Below are 23,696 nucleotides of genomic sequence, written 5' to 3' on the forward strand. Positions count from 1 at the left end.
TTCATAGCCAGTAGCCAATAGCTGCCCTAGCGTCGGTTTTCGTCCGTCGGACTAGCACACAGACGAGCGGATTTTTCCATAGGAACTGGGTCCGGCGGAGTTCAGATGTAAAGATTTGAAACATGTTCCAAATCTAAAGTCCGTCAGATTTTTGACAGAAACAGTCCCCTGAAGGTCCGCTGAAGCCCACACACGGTCGGATTGTCCACCGGATCCGGTCCGTCGGACCAGTCCGGTCGAAAAGTCCGCTCGTGTGTACAGGGCATTAGTCTGTAGGGTTCAATATTGAGTTGGCCCGCCCTTTGCAGCTATAACAGCTCCAACTCTTCTGGGAAGGCTGTCCACAAGGTTTAGGAGAGTGTCTATGGGAATGTTTGACCATTCTTCCAGAGGCACCTTTGTGAGGTCAGGCAATGATGTTGGACGAGAAGGCCTGGCTTGCAGTCTCCGATCTAATTCATCCCAAAGGTGTTCTATTGGGTTGAGGTCAGGACAAGTTCCTCCACCCCAAACTCGCTCATCCATGTCTTTATGGACCTTGCTTTGTGCTTTGTGCACTGGTGTGCAGTTAAGAGTGCAGTTTGGGAGGAGGAGGCTATAACGGACTTGGTACCGTATATCAACTGACAATAGACAGTCATAAATAAAATATTGAAAAAAGTTTATTACAAAAGTATACATATATATATATATACCATTCGACCTTTACATGTTAAAACCAATAGTGATCATAAAGCAAATATTAGTTTCACTTCTACAGTCGCACTACAATGTCACAACTTTAACATGGATAATACTGTAAAAAGAAGTTCTTCTTATATGTATACTCAAACAGATGATAATACTGAATCTGATTCCTCTACCACTGCTTCTACTCCCTCACAGGTTCACTCACAATTTCCTAATTTTCAAGCATCACGAGCACGTCAGAGCAATAGATCAGGTAACCAAGGTGGTGGGTATTCACCTACAGAGAATGAAAAAAGAGCACGCTCTAATGTGTTACCTCGAATGGGGGATCAAGGTACTATAAAGAGCAATTTTACACCAATAATACAGAATTTGCTAAATAAGGGCACAGTCGTGGTGCCACCTAACACCAAATTTCCCACCGATATTGATTTAGACCCAGCTCTGGCTTTGGCAGAAGCCAAAGTTTAAAGCATCCTAAACACATTTGTAGTGAGAGCTCCACAAACACCAAATCCTCAGAGCTCAACATATTTAACCTCACAAATTTTCATCTGACTGATACACAGATTTCTGTCCTACGAATGGGATTAGGGTTTTGTCCCTCTCATGAGATTGACATGATGCAAACAATTAAAGACGTATACCTATTCACCCGTAACCTAACACACTGTTTCTCAACTCCAGTCCTCAAGGCGCCCCAACAGGTCATGTTTTCAGGCTCTCCATTATTATGCACAGATGATTTGATCAGGTTCACTGCCTTAGTAATTTCCACAGCTGTTTCATTTGAGGGAAATCCTGAAAACATGACCTGTTGGGGCACCTTGAGGACTGGAGTTGAAAAACACTGACCTAACATATAAGTATAGTTTTGATTCTGAACGTAAGGTTAAGAAAACCGAAAGAGAAATATCTGAAAGAGTAAAGGGTTTTACTATGAAGGATTTTCAAGCTCTGAGAGACTTAATGATTTATATGATGAGGGAAAGATAGAAGTTGACCCCCCCCCCACTCGAGGCGACAGCTTACACTTCTGAACCTACAGTAATTTAAGCCTAAATCACGTCACTTCCCCGAACTATCCGCATGTACAAATGTCTGGATGTTCCTCCAGAAATCCATCAGGGATCCCAAGAATGCACAATGGCCATCTTACTCTTCTTCACTTCCCTCTAATCTTTCCAAATAACAACTTTCTGCATTGCAACAACTCAAAACACAAACTCATATGGTCATTAAACCATCAGACAGGTGGAAACATTGTTCTTATGTCCCACCTACAGTACCAACATATGTGTTATGACATATTGAACAATAGGGAATGGTATCGCCCTATTGACTTGCAAATGGTGTCTTCATTTGAGAATGAGTTCCGGGGCCTCTGTGCTCAGGCCCACCTGAAAGGTTTGGTTGATAAAGATACTATGGAATACTTGGTTAATCCTTTCCCACGTACTCCTACATTCTATGCCTTGCCTAAGGTTCATAAAAACTTAAAATGTCCACCAGGAAGACCTATTGTTTCTGGCATCGGATCTTTATCTGAATGTGCAAGTAGATATGTTGATTCATTTCTCCTTCCACACGTAACTAGCTTGCCGTCCTTCATCAAGGACACACCCGACTTGTTAAGACATGTGGAGGGTACTCATGTCCCTCCTGGCGCCCTGCTCGTCGTCATCGATATCGAATCTTTGTTTATTAGAGTATCCCGCACGAGCAGGGCGTCTGAATGGCTGAGTCCTTCCTCATGGAAGAAGATAGACATTCTTGGCCACTAAACTGCTTTGTTCTAGATTTATTGTCTTTTATTTTGACCACAAACTATTTTGTTTTCATGGACCAACTATATTTACAGGTGCGGGATGTAGCCATGGACACGCGTTGTGCTCCATCCTATGCTAATTTGTATTTTTTGGGGATGGGAGATGGGATGGGAGAGGGAGGTTTTCTCCAGCAACATACATGTGCCCTGGCCCCCCTGCATCCTGTGTTGGTTTAGGTACATTGATGACTTGCTGGTCATATGGACCGGCACAGAGAGGGATCTACATACATTTATGGATCAACTGAACACCAACAGCTACACAGTGAATGAGTCAAGAATTGTCAGGGCTGAGCTCAGCCCTTCCTTCTCTATCGGCTAATTGCCAGCTCCCATCTCTCTCCACAGTTACCCAGCTGTTGTTGATTCTGCTCGTCAGTCCTGCCTACTTAAAGTCGTCCAGCTCACCTGATCTCTGCCTTCGCCTTTGTCAACATCACAGAGACTTTCTCCTGTGTTCCTGTTGAAGACTTGCTCAGGTGACGTTCCTTCTGGCTTCTGATCCTGCTTGCTGTACTATTACGTTTATCTCTGGCTCTCTGACATTTGCTTGGCTGACTACCCGATCCGGTTACTGAACTTTGGCTTGTTTTGACTACGCTTACTCTGTTTACCTTATTATTATTATTATTATTATAAAACAAGTGTGATTTAACTTTACTTCTGTCGCGGTCTGATTCATGGTTCCTGATAAGAATATCTTTTCTTGACCTCGATATATCAATTGACCCAGAGGGTTACATACAATCTGATCTCTATCATAAGTCCAGTGCTGTCAACACTTTACTCCACGCCAGCAGCTCAGATCCGAGCTTGCTGATTCGAAGCATTCCATACACCCAGTACCTCCGCCTACAGAGGAACTGTACTTCAGACATAGATTTCAAGAAACAGGCAAACCTATTACGTGAAAGGCTACTTGCAGGAGGATATTCCTGTACGCTTTTGAGACATCTTACAACAAGGCATGGACCAAAACAAGAGGAACAATACTATACTATACTCCATCTAAACATAATCATCAAACCGTGGGCCTGGTCACGAGATTCTCCACTCATAAGCCACATTTGCAAACACTGATTGCAAAGAATTGGCATTTCCTCACAGAGGATTATACCATCCCCAAATATGTCAGACCTACCCCTGAACTCATTTTCAAACAAGCAGCCACTCTGAGAGAACAATTGTCTTCTAGCCACTATGTACCACATAGAGACAATAACCCCCTACCTTTAACAAGGGGTTAACAATGACAGCTGTTATATAGCTGAGGACGGGGCCATCTGGTGAGGTAAACGGGTGACCCGGACCTTTTCTGATGTCACGTGACATCACATGATGTCAGAAGGGGGCGGGTTCACCTGGTTACATCGCCGGGTTGCCCCATCCTTGCCTATATAACAGCTGTTCAAGCAAAAAGACGGCAGTCGAGGGGACAACCACTGGGGAAGGGTTGTGGGAAAGAGGCCCTTGTCCCCATCAACATGGGGACAAGGTGTTTTGGGAGAACCCCAAAGTACCCTTCCCATGTTGAGGGCATGTGGCCTGGTAAGGTTCAAGAGGGGGGTGCTCTCTTGGCCCCCTTCCTTTCTGCCAGATTGCGTGCTCAGATAACAGTCTGGTATGGATTTTGGGGGGACCCCCACGTAATTTTTTTTTTTTTAAATTTGGAGCAGGGTTCCCCTTAATATTCATACCAGACCCAAAGGGCCTGGTAATGGACTGGGTGGGGGACTCATGCCGTTTTTCAATCATTTTTATGTATATTGACAGGATCCGACAATACATTACAGCCGCAAGCAGTTTTCAATGATTTTTTTTCCTTTAGAAATGTCATTTTGCTCTGGTACTGTTATGAACATGGGAAAGATGCACTACTTTACAGGCATACTAAGGGCACACCCCAGGCACAATATTTAACCACTTCAGCCCTGGAAGGATTTGCCACCTTCCTGACCAGGCAATTTTTTGCGATACGACACTGCGTCGTTTTAACTGACAGTTGCGCAGTCGTGCGACGTTGTACCCAAACAAAATTCATATCTTTTTTTCCCCACAAATAGAGCTTTCTTTTGGTGGTATTTGATCACCTCTGCGGTTTTTATTTTTTGCGCTATCAAAAAAAAACAGAGCGTCAATTTTGAAAAAAAACAATATTTTGTACTTTTTGCTATAATAAAAATCAATCTGTCTTCTCTCCCCTGACAGAACCAGGATCTGTGTGTTTACACACACAGATCCTGGTTCTCGCTCTGTCACGAGTGATCGCGAGTGCCCGGCATCATCGCACCCGCCGGGCACGCGCATCGGCTCCGGGGACACGCTCTAGGCGCCTGCTACAGCGTCTTAAAGAGCCAACATACAGCTACGTGCCATTCATTCTTAGACCCCTTTCACACTGAGGCGTTTTTCAGGCGCTACATAGCTAAAAATAGCGCCTGAAAAAAGCCTCAGCTGCAAACCCAGTGTGAAAGCCCGAATGCTTTCACACCGGGGCGCTGCGCTGGCAGGATGTCACAAAAAGTTCTGCCAGCAGCTTTTTTGCAGCGGTGGAGGAGCGGTGAATACACTGCTCCTCCACCGCTCCTGACCATTGAAAACAATGGGGCAGCGCTGCTATACCGCCAGCAAAGCGCCACTGCAGCGGCGTTTTGCGGGCGGATTTAACCCCTTTTCGGCCTCTAGCGGGGGTTAAAACTTCAAACTTTAAACTTTAACGCTGATGCCCGGGGCGGCTCAGTGTGAAAAGGGTCTTAATGTCATCCCAAATGCGGTGTGATTTTGCCACAATTGCTACACCACAAAGCACACAAGAATCATGGCAAAATGTGCCTGGGCCAAAATTTGGTTCCTGAGCTTCTTTGCCACCACAAACGTGCACAAAGCAGCCCATTCAAGTGAATGCACGTGGAAACTGCTGAAAAAAATTGACCATGCAAATTGAGAACAGAGACTAAGACCCCTTTCACACTGAGCCGCCCCGGGCGCCAGCGGTAAAGTGGCGCTATTTTTAGCACCGCTTTACCGTCGTTGTAGCGGTGCTATTCGGCCACTACCGGGGCAGTTTTGAATCCGCCCGCAAAACGCCGATACAGGGGCGTTTTGCCACCGATATGGCAACGCTGCCCCATTGTTTTCAATGGGCAGGAGCGGTGTAGGAGCGGTATATTCACCGCTCCTACACCGCTGCAAAGAAGCTGCTGGCAGGACTTTTTGTGACGCGCTGCCAGCGCAGCGCCCCAGTGTGGAAGCCCTCGGGTTGCAGCTGAGGCTTTTTTCAGGTGCTATTTTTAGCACTGTAGCACCTGAAAAATGCCTCAGTGTGAAAGGGGTCTTAAGTATTACAAAAAAACCCATAACTGATCTGGTGCCGCATCTTTATATTATTGGATGTATATTGGCGGTGTTGTGTTTGCACGGACAATACAGTATTTTCAGTAATGTGTGGCCCCACACGCAATATATATATTTTTTTCTCTGTTCTGACATGGAACTGACGTAACAGGCAGGTCAACCCAGAAGGCAATAATTACAAAATTAGAAACATAGAATTATGCTATAGAAATAACTGGTCGGTCCAGTTTACCCCTTTTTTGGCCATGTGATAATCTTCTCCCTGCAAATACACGGCCCATTATCCTATTACAGCAATCACAGCATCTGCATGGTCATACATTATAAGGTACATTGTAATGAATTGAAATTGAAAGATAGATAGATAGATAGATAGATAGATAGATAGATAGATAGATAGATAGATAGATAGATAGATAGATAGATAGATAGATAGATAGATAGATAGATAGATAGTGGCTCCACTACCAAAAATAAATAAATAAAATAAAATAAATCAAATAAAACACACATAAATATATTTATTCTTTTTGGTAGAGGAGCCACGGAAAGTCTATATATGTAAATATATATATATATATATATATATATATATATATATATATATATATATATATATATATTATAAAAAATTATATGTAGCATGTTCCTACTTGAGGAAGGGTGTGAATTATTTTAAGCCTGAAACTGTTGATATGGAACTATCCTATATTTCTATATATATTTTTTTATTTTTCAATAAATTTGAGTGAAGCAATCCTAGGCTTTTTGTTAACTGTTTTCTTATATGTGGACTGTGGGAGGGTCTGATTGCATGCACAAATAAATACGTTTTCTCCTTCACTGACGGCACTAATAAGGCGGCACCGATGAGGTGGCACCAATGAGGTGGCACTGATGGGCAATGACGGCACTGACAATGGGCACTGATAGGCGGCACTGATGGGCACTGATGGGTGGCACTGATTTGCAACACTTATGGGCATTGATAGGCAGCACTGATGGGCACTCATGGGTGGCACTGGTGGGCACTGATGGACACTCATGGGTGACCCTGGTGGGCACTGATGGGCACTGATAGGTGACACTGATGGGCACTGAAAGGCTGCACTGATGGGTACTTATTGGTGGCACTGATAGGCGGCACTGCTGGGCACTGCTGGGGACTGAGGGGCACTGATAGGCGGCACTGATACGTGGCACTGATGGGCACTGATATGCGGCACTGATTGATGGCATTGATAGGCATCACCGATGGCACTGGCAGGAATTGGGGATAGGCACTGATTGGCAGCTGCCTGGGCAGTGATTGGCATTTCCCTGGTGGTCAAGGGTGGCATACCTTGTGGTCCAGTGTGGTGACAATCCCTGGTGGTCCTAGTGGCATCCTGGTGGTCCTGGGTGGGCATCCGAGGGGGGGCTGCGCTGATAAACAAACAGCACAGATCCCCCCCTGTCAGGAGGGCAGCCGATCAGCTCTCCTCTACTCGCATCTGTCAGACGCGAGTGAGGAAAAGCCGATCAACGGCTGATCACGTGGTAAAGAGCCTCCGTCAGAGGTTCTTTACCGAAATTGGTGTAACGGTATGTCAGACTGACACTCTGCACCACCGATCGCCGCACTGCGCACCCCCACGGGCGAGCGAGAGCGGTCGTTCTGGAGGGCTGTCATATGACGTCCACCCAGAACAAGAGCCGCGCCGTCCAGCCGTCATTTGACAGCCGGCGGGCGGGAAGTGGTTAAACGGTAATTTCCAATTTTTTTTTAAGAAAAAGGGAAACCATGGAACTGCCCATGTCCCTGCAGACGTAGCAATGCTTTCATAAATGGCAAAAACCAAGAACCAGTTGGACGGCTTTTGGAATCCTATATAAGGAGACCTAATGTCCTTTGTCACACCTCGACAGGGAGACAGAGGAGGACGGAGGACAAGGAGGAGGACAGAAGGAGGACAGAGGACAAGGAGGAGGACAGAAGACAAGGAGGACAGAAGGAGGACAAGGAGGGCAGAGGACAAGGAGGAGGACAGAAGACAAGGAGGAGGACAGAAGGAGGACAAGGAGGACAGAAGACAAGAAGGAGGACAGTGGCAGGGCAAGGAGGGCAGAAGACAGAGGACCATAACAACCAAAGAAGCATCATGCAGAAGATTTTACTGCTTCTGATGATGTTTCACTTAAGTAAGTACCAGACAACCAACAACAGGTTTGCTTTAAAACAGTTTTCCTTTTTTAGAAAAATGTATTGTAAAATACAGAAGTCACCCCTGAACTAAAGTGTCACAGTTGTCATCAGACCAGGAACAGAGGTGAAATCATCCAATGGGGACACTGAATCTGGTGGCAAATGAAAGGGAATTTCCCCCTCACTTTGTGTAGGTTTTTTTTTTTCTCATTCTTGTTGGTTCCCAAGAGAGGAAGTAAAGAGGAATCTCTGTAACGGGATACTGACCTGGATAAAGAGAAATAATGGATTTAAACCCATTTACTACTAAATACAAATAAAAAGTTTGGGCTATACATACTTTTTAAAAAACAAATATACACACATATACTTGTTTTTCTCTGCATTTTAAAAAGAGAACGGCATGCCATTTTTTTTTTTGCCTGTGCTCTTTTGATCCGTATTTGATAATATCTAAAAAATGTACAAGTCTTGCAAATGTTTTTAACTTCTCGCCATGTATAATATGTCTACATAAACAGCCAAAAATCAGCCTCCATATTTATACATGAAACTGGCTTTATTGATATTCATACACATAAAAATACATTATATACTGTATATATATATATATATATATATATATATATATATATATATATATATATATATATATATATATATATATATATCCATATATTAATTATTGTATATAAATATAAAAATGATGTCTGGGCTATATATATATAGATAGATAGATAGATAGATAGATAGATAGATAGATAGATAGATAGATAGATAGATAGATAGATAGATGTCTATCTATATATATAGATATCTATATCTATATCTATATCTATATATAGATATAGATATAGATATCTATATCTATATATATATATATATATATATATATATATATATATATGCATATATATATCTATCTATCTATCTATCTATCTATCTATCTATCTATCTATCTATCTATCTATCTATCTATATATATCTATATCTATATATATATATCTATCTATATATATAGATATATATAGATAGATATATATATATATAGATCTATAGATATGCATATCTATATATCTATATATATATATCTATCTATCTATATATATATATATATATATATATAGATAGATAGATAGATAGATATAGATATAGATAGATATATGTATAGATATATATCTATATACATATATATATCTATATATATATATATATATATCTATATATATCTATATCTATATCTATATATATATATATATATATATATATCTATATATATATATATATATATATATATATATATAGATATATATATATATATATATATAGATATATATATATATATATATACATATATTATATATACAGTATATAGTGTATTTTTATGTGTATTTTTATCATATACATCCATATAAATATGGAGGCTGATTTTTGGCTGTTTATGTAGACATATTATACATGGCGAGAAGTTAAAAACATTTGCAAGACTTGTACATATATATAGAGATATATAGATATATATAGATATATATAGCTATATATCTATATATATTAATTATTGTATATAAATATAAAAATGATGTCTGGGCAGAGTACAGAAAGGTTTGGTATTGTGGAGATTGACCTTATTTTACTGTCCTTGGGACACAACAGATAATGAGAAGTCCCTTCCAAATGGGTGAAATTCCCTCTTTCATAGTTATCACCAGAGCAGATATCCCCACGGGAAATTATCCATCTATTCCTGTTCCATTGTAACATTTCACATCTAACATACATAGTTGTATTATTATTATTATAATTATACACCCACACTACCACACTCTCTATACCCTAAACGTAAATACATAAAAAAACTGATAGCATTTTAAATAATAAATCATTGATACAGACGCCTATGCTATTTATTCTGCATTGATAAATGTGTTTCATTGTCCATTGACTATAATTGCATCATCCAATGGTCTGTTTCTCACTCTGTAGGTTGGATTTTTATAGGCTTGATTTTGCTTTGCTGCTAATTAGAACAGAATTTAAAGAGGAACTGCAGTCCGCTCACATAATTTGGAATAAAAACATCTTTGCCATTTCTGTAGCTTCCCTCCAACCACTTTGCATATTATGTTATATATATTTTCTGTACTTGCCAAATATGCTGCAGAAATCTCCCTCCACTGAGTCTGGCTGCAACCATTTTAACTGTGGGCAGCTGAAGCTGCTGCCTGTTCACTTCCTGGATTTACACAGACACACAGAGGCACACCTCCAGCTCTGCAGCTCTCATTGGCCCTCTTATGACTCACCCCCCCCCCTTCCTGGCAAACTCTCAGGAGAGTGAGAGAGAGAGCTGTGCATGATGTCATAAACCTAGGCTAATGACCAGACAAGAAACAGGAAGTGGGCTGTATAATATATTTACTGGCAAAAAAAAAAATATGTTTTACTATCCAAACTTAAAACAACAACAAGGGCAGAAGATTTAATAGATGGAAAAAAAATGACTGAAGGTCCGTTTTAAAATTAATACAGATCTAGTCTGCATTTTCAAACCATTTTTGGATTTTTATCTATCCCCAATACTTTTTATTTTTAAAACTTTTACATTTTTAGAAAAAAAAAAATGCGATCTGCCCAAATGGTTTGGGAAACAAATGATTTCCATAATTTATTTCATATTGAGGTGTATCAATTCAAATATAAATAGATACAAAAATTGTAAAAGAATGCATTGTAAATAAAATACAAAATATTTAAAAATAACATACTTAGAGACCTGCCCATGTTATTTTTATATATTTTGCATTTTATTTACAATGCTTTCTTTTACAATTTTTGTATCTACGGTATTTATATGTGAATTGATACACTTTAAAATGAAATAAATTATTATTGAAATAATTTGTTTCCCAAACCATTTCAATCTATTTTTTTAGCCCTGAAGAAGGGGGAAGAGGGGAGATCTTGGAACAGCTGAAACGCATTGGGTGTTTCACATTTATCTGTTATGAATTAAAGCCTAACTCTAGGAATACTATGACTTTAAATAGTTCATTTGGACCAAGCTGGCCCAAACTATTTCCTTTACTAAGCGATGCAACACTGTGTTTCGGCAGCGGGAATGGGTCTTCCTTCCTGGAAAAAAATGGAGAAAGACTGAGCACTGCTCAGACATTCATATCCTTTTTACAAATTAATGCAAGACATCCTATGATTGGCTGAGGTGGAGAAGGTCATCCACCTACCGGTCCATCTCAGCCAATCAGAGGAAGCCTTGTATTCATTGATAAGAATAGAAGGCTTCCAGTAAATCAGGGGTCTCCAAACTTTCTAAACAAAGGGCCAGTTTACTGTCCGTCAGACTTAAGGGGGGCCGGACTGTGGCTACTGGTAAAAAAGGTCCCGACGGCAGTGAGAAAAAACAATGACCCGTCTTTGGTGTCAGTGCGAGGAATTGTGCCCCGTCATCGGTGCGAGTGGGAGGAATTGTGTCATTTGGCCCCATTGTTGGTGTCATTGGGAGATATTGTACCCCATCATTGTTGTCATAGGGAGGAATTGTGTCCCATTGTTGGTGTCATTGGGCCTCATTGTTGGTGTCATTGGCAGAAATTGTGACAAGTACTTTGGAGGTGAGCCTGTCGTGCAGAGGGAGACCTCTCTTACGGCTCTGGTTCCGGGATCAATGGAGTGGGAACAGTGACCCTCGGAGCACAGCGGGGTAGGAGAGCCTTGACTGGAGATGATGTCCGCTTGACAGAGACAGGAACAAGCTTGATTGCTGCAGATGCAGGAACGCTGAGAAGTAGCAGGCAGATGTGCACAGATGCAGGACTGGTAGGCAGATGCACACAGATGCAGGACTGGTAGGCAGATGCACACAGATGCAGGACTTGTAGGCAGATGCAAGGTCAGACAAGCCAGGTCACAGCAGCGGATCAATCAGACAGAAGCAGCAGGCAGAGAATGGTCAAAGTCCAGGCAGAATCTGCATCAAACAAACAGGAACACAGAGCAGGTGAAAGGCAAGCCAAGGGGTCAGGACTGGAGACAGCAGCGAGGTCAGGACAAGCCGGGTAACACTGGAGCAGATGCAGGTTCAGGATCAGGTACAGGATGAGCTGCAGATCAGACAGCAAGGATGCATTCTGAAGAGGCCTCTTTTAAGGATCACTGGGCGCCAAAGCTGCGCTACTGTGCGCGTGTCCGCGGTCTGCGCACGCGCATGCACATTGGCGCACGTCTATTCCCTGCTGAATGCCTATGGACTGGAACACATCCCAATGGATCCGTGTGCCCGCGGCCAGTTGCAGAGCCATGCGCAGTACATCCATGACAAATTGTGCCCCATCATTGGTGTCATTGGGCCTCAGTGTTGGTGTCATTGGGAAAAGTTGTGCCCCCTCATTGGTGTCATTGAGAGGACACGGGCCCCATCGTTGGCGTCATTGGGAGGAATAGTGCTCCTTTGTTGGTTTCAGTGAGGGGAATTATGCCCAATTGTTGGTATCAGTGGATGAAATGGTGCCACAAGGGCCAGATAAAAGAAAGCAAAGGGCCGCAGTTTGGACCACCACTGCTATAAATGATTGAGCACCGCTCAGCCTGACTCCATTTTGATCTGAAAAGTCTCTGTACAGCCACTAGAGCACAGAACGGAAAAAAAAGGAAAAATGAACTGGGCTTCAAAAACATATGAAAATAAAAGCTGTGATGTCCTTAATGTGACACAAACACACAACGTAAAATGGGAAAATTAGTGACTCGCGCTAGATCAATTAGTGTGTGTGTGGCTGAAGGGTGCCACGACCTTAAAAAAATCAAAAATGCAACAAATATATGTAAATGTGTTGGTGTAGCACACTATACAAAATTGGGGGAATACACAGGCCCCCCTGGTGGGTACATATACAATCTATGCAATAATATATCACAATCAGTGCAAAGAATATTTAAAAAAAAAAAGTCAGTGTAGAATATAAACAAAATTAAAAATATAAATGTGAAATATTAAAGAAATAGTCCATATGAAGAAACACCCAAAAAAATGTGATTAACAATCGTGGGTTGTTCAATTGTGTGGAATCCTAGGTGTGTGGGTCCACCACCATAAATAAAGAGCCTGGCCGCTTACCAGAACCCCATGACCCCCCCGTTACAGAGGGTCTAAATGGGCTGTGAGATCACTTTCTATGTCTGCGACAATGGTCAGCAGAGATGGTCAATAACAAACTGACAGAGGCTCCTACCCCTTACCCCTCCAGCTAAGACTAAAAGAAAACATTTTGGCTTTGACATGCACTTAAAGCGATTGTAAAGTCAGAAGTTTTTTTTTTTAATCTTAATACATTCTATGCATTAAGATAAAAAGCCTTCTGTGTGCAGCAGCTCCCCCTAATACTTACCTGAGCCCCCTCTCTATCCAGCGATGTTGCAGGAGAGACTCGGTCAGTGAGCCAATGAGGAGAGAGGCAGGGCGTGTCTTTCTGCGGATGCCTGTCTAAATGGACACACACCCGGAGCATGGGTTATGATTAGGTAATGATTATAGTGTGAAACGCGTCAGCTTCCCTGTACTTTCTGCTGTGGCATGTATTTTTGTTGATTTGTATTTAATATAGGCGAAAATTATCTTGAGTGCGGCTATCGAGGATTTTTTCTCACCACTTCACACATCCAGAGCAGCTGCTCGGGGTGCCCCCATAGCAAGCTACTTGCTGGAGGGAGGGGCCAGGAGCTCCGAAGAGGGACCCGAGAAGAGGAGGATCGGGCTGCTCTGTGCAAAACCATTACACAGAGCAGGTAAGGATGACATGTTTGTTATTTTTAAACACAAAAAAAGGTGAACTTAGTATCACTTTAAAGTGTTACTAAAGCCAGAACCTGCATTCACTATATCTGGTCTCCCACAGAACATGGAAATTTAGTAAATATAAACGGATAAATACCTTTTCTCATCGGCAGTATATACAGTAGTGGCATTGTGACTTCTATCAGTTCCTAGCAAACTTTGTAGGAGGAGTTTTCATTCTGCACTAACCCTCTGTCTGGACAGTGCTGATTGGCCCTGTGCTGATCACATGCACCCCCCCAAGAAAAAAAAAAAAACTCCAGCAATACACACCAAACTGAGCATGTGCAGACCGTCCCCTGGTTCTGTAAACATCAGGTTATTTTTTTTGAGACAGCGGAAGAAGGGGAGGATCAGAAAAGACAGGATCAAACAGCTTTTTTTACACAATGCAGAGGATTAACCCCTTAGGTTCCACAGTGAGTATAACAAACATGCTTTACTGAATATACAGACTGATTTGACTGTTACAGGTTTAGTAAAACTCAACTTTTTATGTGTTGTTTGCTGGCCATTTATGGATACGGATTAGTGGTTGTTTATGTATTTATGGTCTTTGAGTTCTGTATGCAGTAATTATTAAAAAATTTAGGCTCAGGGGTTTCCATGTTGTATATATATGAAACTCTATAATATGTCTAGTTTTCACATAATTAAATAAATAGGAAGAATTCAGTATGCATACAACCAATACATCCTACCTGTTTTCCATAACCTTACAGGCTGCGGACAAATAATGCGCATTGTCGGAGGAGAGGATGCTAGGAAAGGGGAGTGGCCCTGGCAGGTCATCCTACAGAAGGACGGCTCTGCATTATGCGGGGGGTCCCTGATTGCCGACTCTTGGGTGCTGACTGCGGCTCACTGCTTTGACAAGTAAGTTCGAGGACTCCGGTGGAAATTTGCAAAGACTGCTAAGGAGGGCGATAAGCAGCTACCCTGTTTCCCTGAAAATAAGACCTAGCGTGATTGTCGGTGATTGCTGCAATATAAGCCCTACCCTCCAAATAAGCCCTAGTTAAAGTCCTTGTAGGTCTTATTTTCAGGGTAGGGCTTCTCCATTGACAACGTCTACTGATGACGAAACGCGTCTGAAGAAGGCACTCGCATATCAAAGCGAGTTTCCCCATAGAAGTCAATGGAAATGAAGATAATTTGCTCCGCATTGACTTCTATTGCATGCAATACCGCATGTGGCCAGAGGTTGGGGGGCGCCGGAGAGCCTCGGAAATACTTGGACAGCTCGGCTGAACTCGGGAACCCTTGGAAAGGCTTGGAAACACTTGGGAATGGAGTATTTCCGAGTGTTATAGAGTATTTTCGAGTGATTCCGAGTATTTCCGAACGACTCCGAACCATTCCGAGTGTCACCGGCGCCCTCGCACCTCTGGCCAAATGCGACGGAAAATGTTTAATAGGAGCTTGTTGTCGGAAATTGTGACCGTGTGTAGGCTCCATCGGAATTTCCATCACACAAAATTTGAGAGCTGGTTCTCAAATTTTCCGACAACAAAATCCTTTGTCGGAAATTCCGATCGTGTGTACACAATTCCGACACACGAAGTTCCACGCATGCTCGGAATCAAGCAGAAGAGCTGCACTGGCTATTGAACTTCATTTTTCTCGGCTCGTCGTACGTGTTGTACGTCACCGCGTTCTTGACGTTCGGAATTTCCGACAACATTTGTGTGACCGTGTGTATGCAAGACAAGTTTGAGCCAACAAACTTTTTTTTCGGAAAAAATCCATGGATTTTGTTGTCGGAAAATCCTATCGTTTGTACGTGGCAGAGTGTATGACCATCCTTAGATCTCTGTATCCCCTGTCACATGCTGTGGTTCCATACTCTGACCCCCTACGATCACTACAAGACTCAGCAATGAGCTAGAGGTCAAAGGATGGAACCACAACACGTGGCAGGGGTATACAGGCATCTGACCCTTCCAAAAGCATTAAATGTTGGAGTCTTATGGAGGGGAAGTAAGACAAGAGGCATGAGCTACCAGAGAAGTGAGTATAATAGATAGGAAAAAAGCTGCGCTAAATTAAAAGTCCAAAACAATTGACATCAAGGGCAGATGAATGTTCTTTAGAATAAAAGGTCATAACAACACCACAGTGTGCATCCACAAACAAAAGTGCCCGACCACCGTAGCTGTAGATTAAGCTTACCGGACGGCAAGCTTTAAAGGGCAGGTGGCTTTAGCCGAGCCTAGGCCTTTAAGCTTGCTGATGGCCACAATGGGAGCCGCTTTCAGATGGTGAAGGATCGTCCTCTTAGACTCACGTCCAGCATCCACATTAGCACACAGCCCAGAAGAGAGAGAGACTGACCATAGTGTAGTAAATTCCAAAAAGGTTTTAATGTAAAAAAGTATTGCACTTACAGTTGGGAGGCGAAAATATCGCGTATATAGAGCCGGCCGGCATACATAAAAAAACGGAGCCCGTCCTCCTAGTCCGCTCGCGTGGTGACGTCACTAACGTGCCTTCTCCAGACGCATTTCGTCATCAGTAGACGTTGTCAATGGGGAAGCCCTACCCTGAAAATAAGACCTACAAGGACTTTAACTAGGGCTTATTTGGGGGGGGGTAGGGCTTATATTGCAGCCATCACCGACAATCACGCTAGGTCTTATTTTCCGGGAAACAGGGTATATGCAAATCTCACCCTATCTAAAGGGACCCTGTCAGGTCTTTAATAAATCCCTAATGCCAGTCAAAGACAAGAGCCAACACACACGATAGGATTTTCCGACGGAAAATGTTTAATAGGAGCTTGTTGTCGGAAATTCCGACCATGTGCAGGCTCCATCGGAATTTCCATCACACAAAATTTGAGAGCTGGTTCTCAAATTTTCCGACAACAAAATCCTTTGTCGGAAATTCCGATCGTGTGTACACAATTCCGACACACGCATCTGACCCTTCCAAAAAGCATTAAATGTTGGAGTCTTATGGAGGGGAAGTAAGACAAGAGGCATGAGCTACCAGAGAAGTGAGTATAATACTTCTCTTTTTATAGAAATCTAGCTAGCTAGAAGAACAGCTGGGAGCAGAGGACATATGCTAGACAGATGTTACGAGATCATGCCAATGTATACACAAAATGTTTATTTTTTAACTAAAACATAACTTTAGGACTTGTTTAATGGTAGGGAGGTGGTAAAAACACCCACCCCCAACTGCCCCCCCTCCTCCAAACATGCCTTGGTCGCAATGTTTTGCTTGGCCATGGCAAAATTGATCCTTGTTTCATTCAACAGGCAGTACCACCACCAAACACAGGACATTCAAGCCACACTATAACCATGAGCAAAGTTTGGTGGTGTGACATTTACCGGGTGGCTTGTCATTGTCACGGCAATTGTAGTCTAATGCCGCGTTCACATGATCGGAAATGCCACCAGTAAAACTCCGATGAGAGCTTTTTTTGTCGGAAAATGCGACAGTGTGTATGCTCCATCGGCATGTTCTCTATTTTTCGGTCGGGAAAAGTTCCTATCCGAAAATGCGTTCTTCTGTATGTAATTCGGACACGCAAAAAATCACGCATGCTCGGAAACAATTTGACGCATGCTCGGGAGCATCGAACTTCATTTTCTCGGCTCATCATAGTGTTGTACGTCACCGCGTTCTTGGCGGTCGAAAGTTCAGAGAACTTTTGTGTGACCGTGTGTATGCAAGGCAAGCTTGAGCAGAATTCCGTCGGAAAAACATCCAAGTTTTTTCTGATGGAAATTCCGATTGTGTGTACGCGGCATAAGTAATTACAATGTCCTATGTTTGAAATTATTATTAGGATTTAGAAATAAAACAGACAGAATCAAAATTAGAAGAATGTAATACAGAAGATAAAATAATAAGCAAGGGAACCGTGCAAGTAAGATCCAAAAGAAAGGAACAATATACATATAAAGGGTGTAATACTTGTCTACACCTAATCAGAATACAAACACTTTATTTGTCAATCGTAATAAAAATAATAGGAAAAGAGAAAATAGATTCATGACAGCCAACAAAATATAAGAATATAGAAAATGTAAGAACATACAGTATATAGGAAGAAGTAGAACTAAAGGCTTTTTTTCATTTTGGATAGATTGAAGGAATGGTTATAACATTTGCCAGTTTTTTTGTTTTTTGTTTTACTCTGCCATCTGCTGCCCCTCCTCTGCCAATCCCCTCACTGGCTTCCCCTACCCCACCGTATAAAATTCAAAATACCAACCACAACATAAAAGGCTATTCACAACATCGCCCCCATCTACTCCACCAACCTCATCTGCAGATTTCGCCCAAATTGTCCCCTCTGCTCCTCTTAAAACCTCCTGCTCTCTAGCTCCCTTGTTACCTCCTCCCATGCTCACCTCCAGGACTTCTCCTGAACCTCTCCTATCCTCTGGAACTCCCTGCCCCTGTATGTCCAGTCAACCCCTACCCTGTCCCCCTTTAGGCGATCCCTGAAAACTCACTTAATTAAGGAAGCCTCACCCACCTCCACCTAAAAACCGTACCCGAGCCACCCCCATCAGATCATCCTCCGAAGCTATTACCTTTTGTACCGCCTCCCCCTCCCTTTAGATTGTAAGCTCCAAGTGCATGGCCATCCCGTCCCTTCTGTGTTGAACTGTATTGTAATTGTACTGTCCCCCCCCCCCCCCCCTCTACACTGTAAAGCACTGCGCAAACTGATGGCGCTATATAAATCCTGTATAATAATATTATTTCCCTTAGCTTCCTGTCCCATAGACAAAACGGAAATTAAGAGGAAACCCCTCCACAGTGAGAGAATCCCAAGGTGTTTTGGGGGGCCACCAGAAGTAGTGTCCCCTTTGGAAGATTCCCCTCTATTCTGGGGATAACCCAAAATTTTCTTTCACTTTCAATTTTAGCGATACTGTAACTGTAAACAGAACAAATAAAGAGAGTGAATCTCCATAATGGGGGCACAGACAGCAATAAAAACCTGACAGGAGTTCTAATCCCTCTCTACTCGATTGAAACCAACAACAACATTTTTGAATTTAGTTAAACTTTAAACCTCTATGTTCCTGCTTCCTGGCAATGTCTAGTAGCTTATTCGCCTCTAGAACAAGTGAAAAACTTAGAAAGAGCGATAAAGAGCGATAAAGAGGATTGTTATGCAAACCTATCAGTTCAATACTGAAAAGCTTTATCAAATGAGGACTTCAGATATACAGTACAAGAGATTTTTTTAATCTAAAGTCTTAGCATTATTATTTTCTTTCCTTTAATGAAGATTCAATTAAGGAGTTGGTCTATTAAAACAAGAGTACAAAGACTAATGTGCAAAACCACAACCTCATTCATAAAAAAATTAACCTAAAACATTACAGAATGGTACCAGATAAGAAGCTGCCAACATAGATGGGTGCACTCCCACACCCCATTAAATGTGTAAATAAAATCAGATAAAATATGTGGCGCTACTCTATCCTTCAGTACAAAACTGCAAAAAAAACAAGATAACCAATACTGTAATAATCAGTGTATGTGCAGTTCTCCTATTGTAGATGAATATGGGTGTATGACAATACACCTTACGACCACTCCAAGGAACAGAAGAGACTCAAATTACTATCACAAAAATAATATCAGAATTTCTTACTAATAAGTGCACCGTGCTTCAATCCTAAAATTGCCACAGTAATCCCTACGTAACAATATAAACTTGTAAATCTACATAATAATTATGCATAAACTAATAAAGTGCCTTGTGCAAAGTGCGGTTTCCTGATGCGATAACCAAACACATAATAATAAGTGACACAATGTGCAAAAATATTCTAAAGTGACATAATATGTGACTAAAAATCCAGCCCAAGAAATTACTAAAGTGCAACAAATTAAGTGGTTCCTCGTGCTATAAATATAGAATGTGTACTACTCCTCTCTATAATGTAGCAATAAAAAGTGATCAAAATTCAAAAGAAAAAATACTCATAAATGATAAACTGCGACTATGGATGCGAGGAAAAGCCCCGCAACAACATGTAAGTAGTAATAATAATAATATCGTCATACACACATCCCTGCAATTTGAGATGCAATTAAACATCCAACATCCAATATAAATAAATAATGTGGTCCATAAAAAGTGACAATAGTGCAATACAGTCCACACCAATGCTATTGTCATGCAAATGTGACTTCTGGTGTCCACACAAAAAAGTCTATTATTAAAGTGCAAATAGCAGTGACTTGTGCTGTTCTTCTATTTCAATTCTGGTGCACACACTGATTGCTTCCCCCAGCCTCTCACCTCCAGTAGCGGCCCCAATGGGCCGAATCAGGCAGATAGAAAATGCTCTGGTAGAGCGGATGGGTATCCTGAAGCGATTCACCTTCCCCGAGGGATGTCCGTGGATCTGGTTCTCCGTCTCACCTCCCGCCACTCACAGCAGTCCCAGAATTGTAATCAGGAAGAAAGGAATAGCTCCCATAGTGTAGTAATTTAAGATGAATTTTATTGTAACAGACGCAGTAACTTACATATAGATACAAGACGAGCAGTAAAACTATGTTGAGCTTCCGGGTTCGGCCGTCCCCGGGAAGCGTCGGCACCCTTTCTCTTCCTTCCCTGACGCGTTGCGTCCCACCACGTGACTTTCTCAAAGGGATCAACAGCCTTTCCCAACCTTTTTAAGGTGGAGGAACTCTTGAAATAGTATTCTGTTCTCAGGAGAACCCTTGCTAAAAATTACTTTATCTCCATCTCATTGAACGTTAATGTGATGGTCAAGTAGAAGAATGCTCCTTGCATTTGTGGTCAGTGGGAATAATCCCCCTCTTTGAGACAGCTAAAGCAGTTGTTTCAGTGGCAGCTAAGAGGCAGGAATTGCTCATTGCTCAAGGAAACCCTAGCAACGTCTGAAGGAACCTTAGGCTTCAATGAAACTTTGGTTGAGAAAGGCCATATTAAAGGATAATGAACAGGAACCATTAGTTAAATTTTTAGGCAACAGCAAAAAAACACATCTGTAGGAACATTACTTTTATCAGACTTATGTGTAATCAATCTTAATCCAATAAAAGTTTTGTCTCTTCACCCTACCACGTACAATGTGCCATATTTCTTTTTTAGACTGCCATAACAATTTCTGACTGTTGCTCATTCCCTCAGGCCTGTGAACCCCTCAGATTTTACCATCTACCTTGGAGCGCACAAGCTCACGGACCTCCAGGACCCCAACATAGTGTCCAGAAGAGTAAAACAAATCATTCTGCACCCCAAATACACTCCGCTGGGATCCGGCGCAGACATCACACTGATGGAACTGGAGCAACCCGTCAACTTTACCACGTTCATCCTTCCTGTGTCCCTCCCATCAACAAGCATCAATCTGCCAGAGGGAACCCTCTGCTGGGCAACAGGCTGGGGCCACATTTCTGAAAATGGTGAGGGCCAGCTAGGTTGAAAAATGAAACCTTTTGTATGAATAGAACATCAATATCATTATGTCATAATTGAATAAATAAAAAATGTATTCTGACTATCATCCATAGAACCCCTCCCCAACCCAAAAACCCTACAAGAGGTTCAGCTAGCTCTGATTGACAACCAACACTGTGAAGCCATGTACAGCATTGAGCTGCCCCCCGGAACGAAAGTGATCAAGGATGACATGATGTGCGCTGGCTTCAAACAGGGCAATAAGGACACGTGCCAGGTATGTGGCAACCGGTATTCAAGTATGTATGAAAAATTTGGGTCAGCACCTCAAAAAGTAGACGTATATGGGGGGCTGCCATTGCTGGCCTTCTTTTGAAAATTCTATTTGGTGACCATATCTTGGCCTCAGCACTTTTGAGTCGCATGAAACAAGTATACTGTATGAGAGCAACCCGAAATTATTGGAATTCCCTATTTCTTGACTTGTTCCGGGTCAGAGACTCAAAAAAGCAATGAAGCAGAAACATCAGCATGATAGTCAGAAAACAAGGTTTCTCAAAAGGAGACTTCACCAGTGGCAGCCCCCTAACCTTTTTTTCCCACTTTAAACCAGTGGAGTTTATAGTTGGCCACTAGAGGTCTCTGTGGTTCAATATCCTCTGATTCTTCCTTGGTGACTGCCACTCAGGGGGTGTATTGTTTTTATTGTGTGTTCAAAGGTTTTCAATATGAAAGGTAGCTATAATTAGAAAATATAGTTTTTCACATACTGTAACTGATCATGATCAGGTGGCTGTGTGAGGTCAGAAGTTAGCCAAGACCAATTAGAAAGCATGTCTAAGGTGGAAACTCATTCAGGGGAGGGTAAGCCAATAACATGTTTACACATGTGTTTAAAATTGCTCCTTTTTGTTAATTTTTTTCTAGGGAGACTCGGGCGGCCCACTGGTGTGCAGTGCAAACGGGGAGAGGCTGCAATTTGGTATTGTCAGTTGGGGTTTTGGCTGTGCAGAACCAAATAATCCGGGTGTCTACACAAGGGTTCAGTATTACAAGTCCTGGATCCAGCAATACATCCCGACCATTAAGTTCAGTGAAGGAGGAGCTCAAACACATCCCGATAGCATCTTTAACAAAAGAAGGTACCTTCGGAGTAGTGGAGACTTGGCGATAACTTTAGTGGAACAACCGATGAACAGGGCTTTTAATCCTGGTGCCTCCAGAACTTATGTCTGGTCTATAGGAAATGTTATGTTTGTCCTCTTGTGCCTGGTAATGTTTTAATACTTAACCTAGCATCTTCCTCAGAGGGGCTGCCCCCCTCAATTGATGTTTCACAACATTTCCATTAGATATAGTGCAATATTTGTTACCTCGATCCACTTATTGGGTCCACAACCTGACTGTTCCCCTCTTTTCTTCAAACTGTGTTTTGTCTCAACAAATATAGTGTAACCTTCACTTTCTGTCTTCTTCAAAGGGGTTCTTTAATGAGCTACCTGCTTCCGTTAGTAGGGCTCACTTCCTTCCTGCCATGTCCACTATGTGTCCTCCCGCAGAGATAACATCCTCTCCCCAAAAAATTTCTATGCTTTCTCCAGTATGGCCTAACGTTTTACTGCCATGTCCACTATTTCTCCTACAACAGGGCTCACATCCTTCATGAACTTAGCTTAGTGCTGCCCCTAACAGGGCTCACATCCTCCTTGTAATGAGTTCAGTGCTGCCCCTAACAGGGCTCACATCCTCCTTGTAATGAGTTCAGTGCTCCCACTAACAGGGCTCACATCCTTCTTGTAATGAATCCAGTGCTCCCTCTAACAGGGCTCACATCCTCCTTGTAATGAGTTCAGTGCTCCCACTAACAGGGCTCACATCCTTCTTGTAATGAATCCAGTGCTCCCTCTAACAGGGCTCACATCCCTCCTGCAATGATTTCAGTGCTCCCACTAACAGGGCTCACATCCTTCCTGCAAAGAGTGCAGTGCTCCCAATAACAGGGCTCACATCCTTCCTGGAATGAGTTCAGTGCTCCCACTAACAGGGTTTACATCCTTCCTGCAAATAGTTCAGTACTCCCACTAACAGGGCTCACATCCTTCCTGCAATGATTTTAGTGCTCCCACTAACAGGGCTCACATCCTTCCTACAATGATTCTAGTGCTCCCACTAACAGGGCTCACATCCTTCCTGCAAAGAGTTAAGTACTCTCACTAACAGGGCTCACATCCTTCCTGGAATGAGTTCAGCGCTCCCACTAACATGGCTCACATCCTTCCTGCAAAGAGTTAAGTACTCTCACTAACAGGGCTCACATCCTTCCTGGAATGAGTTCAGCGCTCCCGCTAACAGGGCTCACATCCTTCCTGCAAAG

General features: G+C 42.3%; 1 protein-coding gene across 1 annotated transcript in view; it reads left to right on the forward strand.

Moving 5' to 3' along the window:
• Positions 1 to 22,606, forward strand: part of LOC141147926 (transmembrane protease serine 9-like) — a 59,985-nt gene extending 37,379 nt beyond the window's left edge. The window contains exons 5-9 of the mRNA XM_073635084.1: positions 2,012 to 2,247; positions 14,628 to 14,781; positions 21,053 to 21,327; positions 21,436 to 21,599; positions 22,250 to 22,606. Coding sequence (XP_073491185.1) covers positions 2,012 to 2,247; positions 14,628 to 14,781; positions 21,053 to 21,327; positions 21,436 to 21,599; positions 22,250 to 22,606 — 1,186 coding nt within the window. The remainder of the gene's footprint in view (positions 1 to 2,011; positions 2,248 to 14,627; positions 14,782 to 21,052; positions 21,328 to 21,435; positions 21,600 to 22,249) is intronic.
• The last annotated feature ends 1,090 nt before the right edge of the window (positions 22,607 to 23,696 follow it).

The sequence above is a fragment of the Aquarana catesbeiana genome, linkage group LG06 (genome assembly GCF_042186555.1).
Source record: "Aquarana catesbeiana isolate 2022-GZ linkage group LG06, ASM4218655v1, whole genome shotgun sequence".
NCBI lineage: Eukaryota > Metazoa > Chordata > Amphibia > Anura > Ranidae > Aquarana > Aquarana catesbeiana.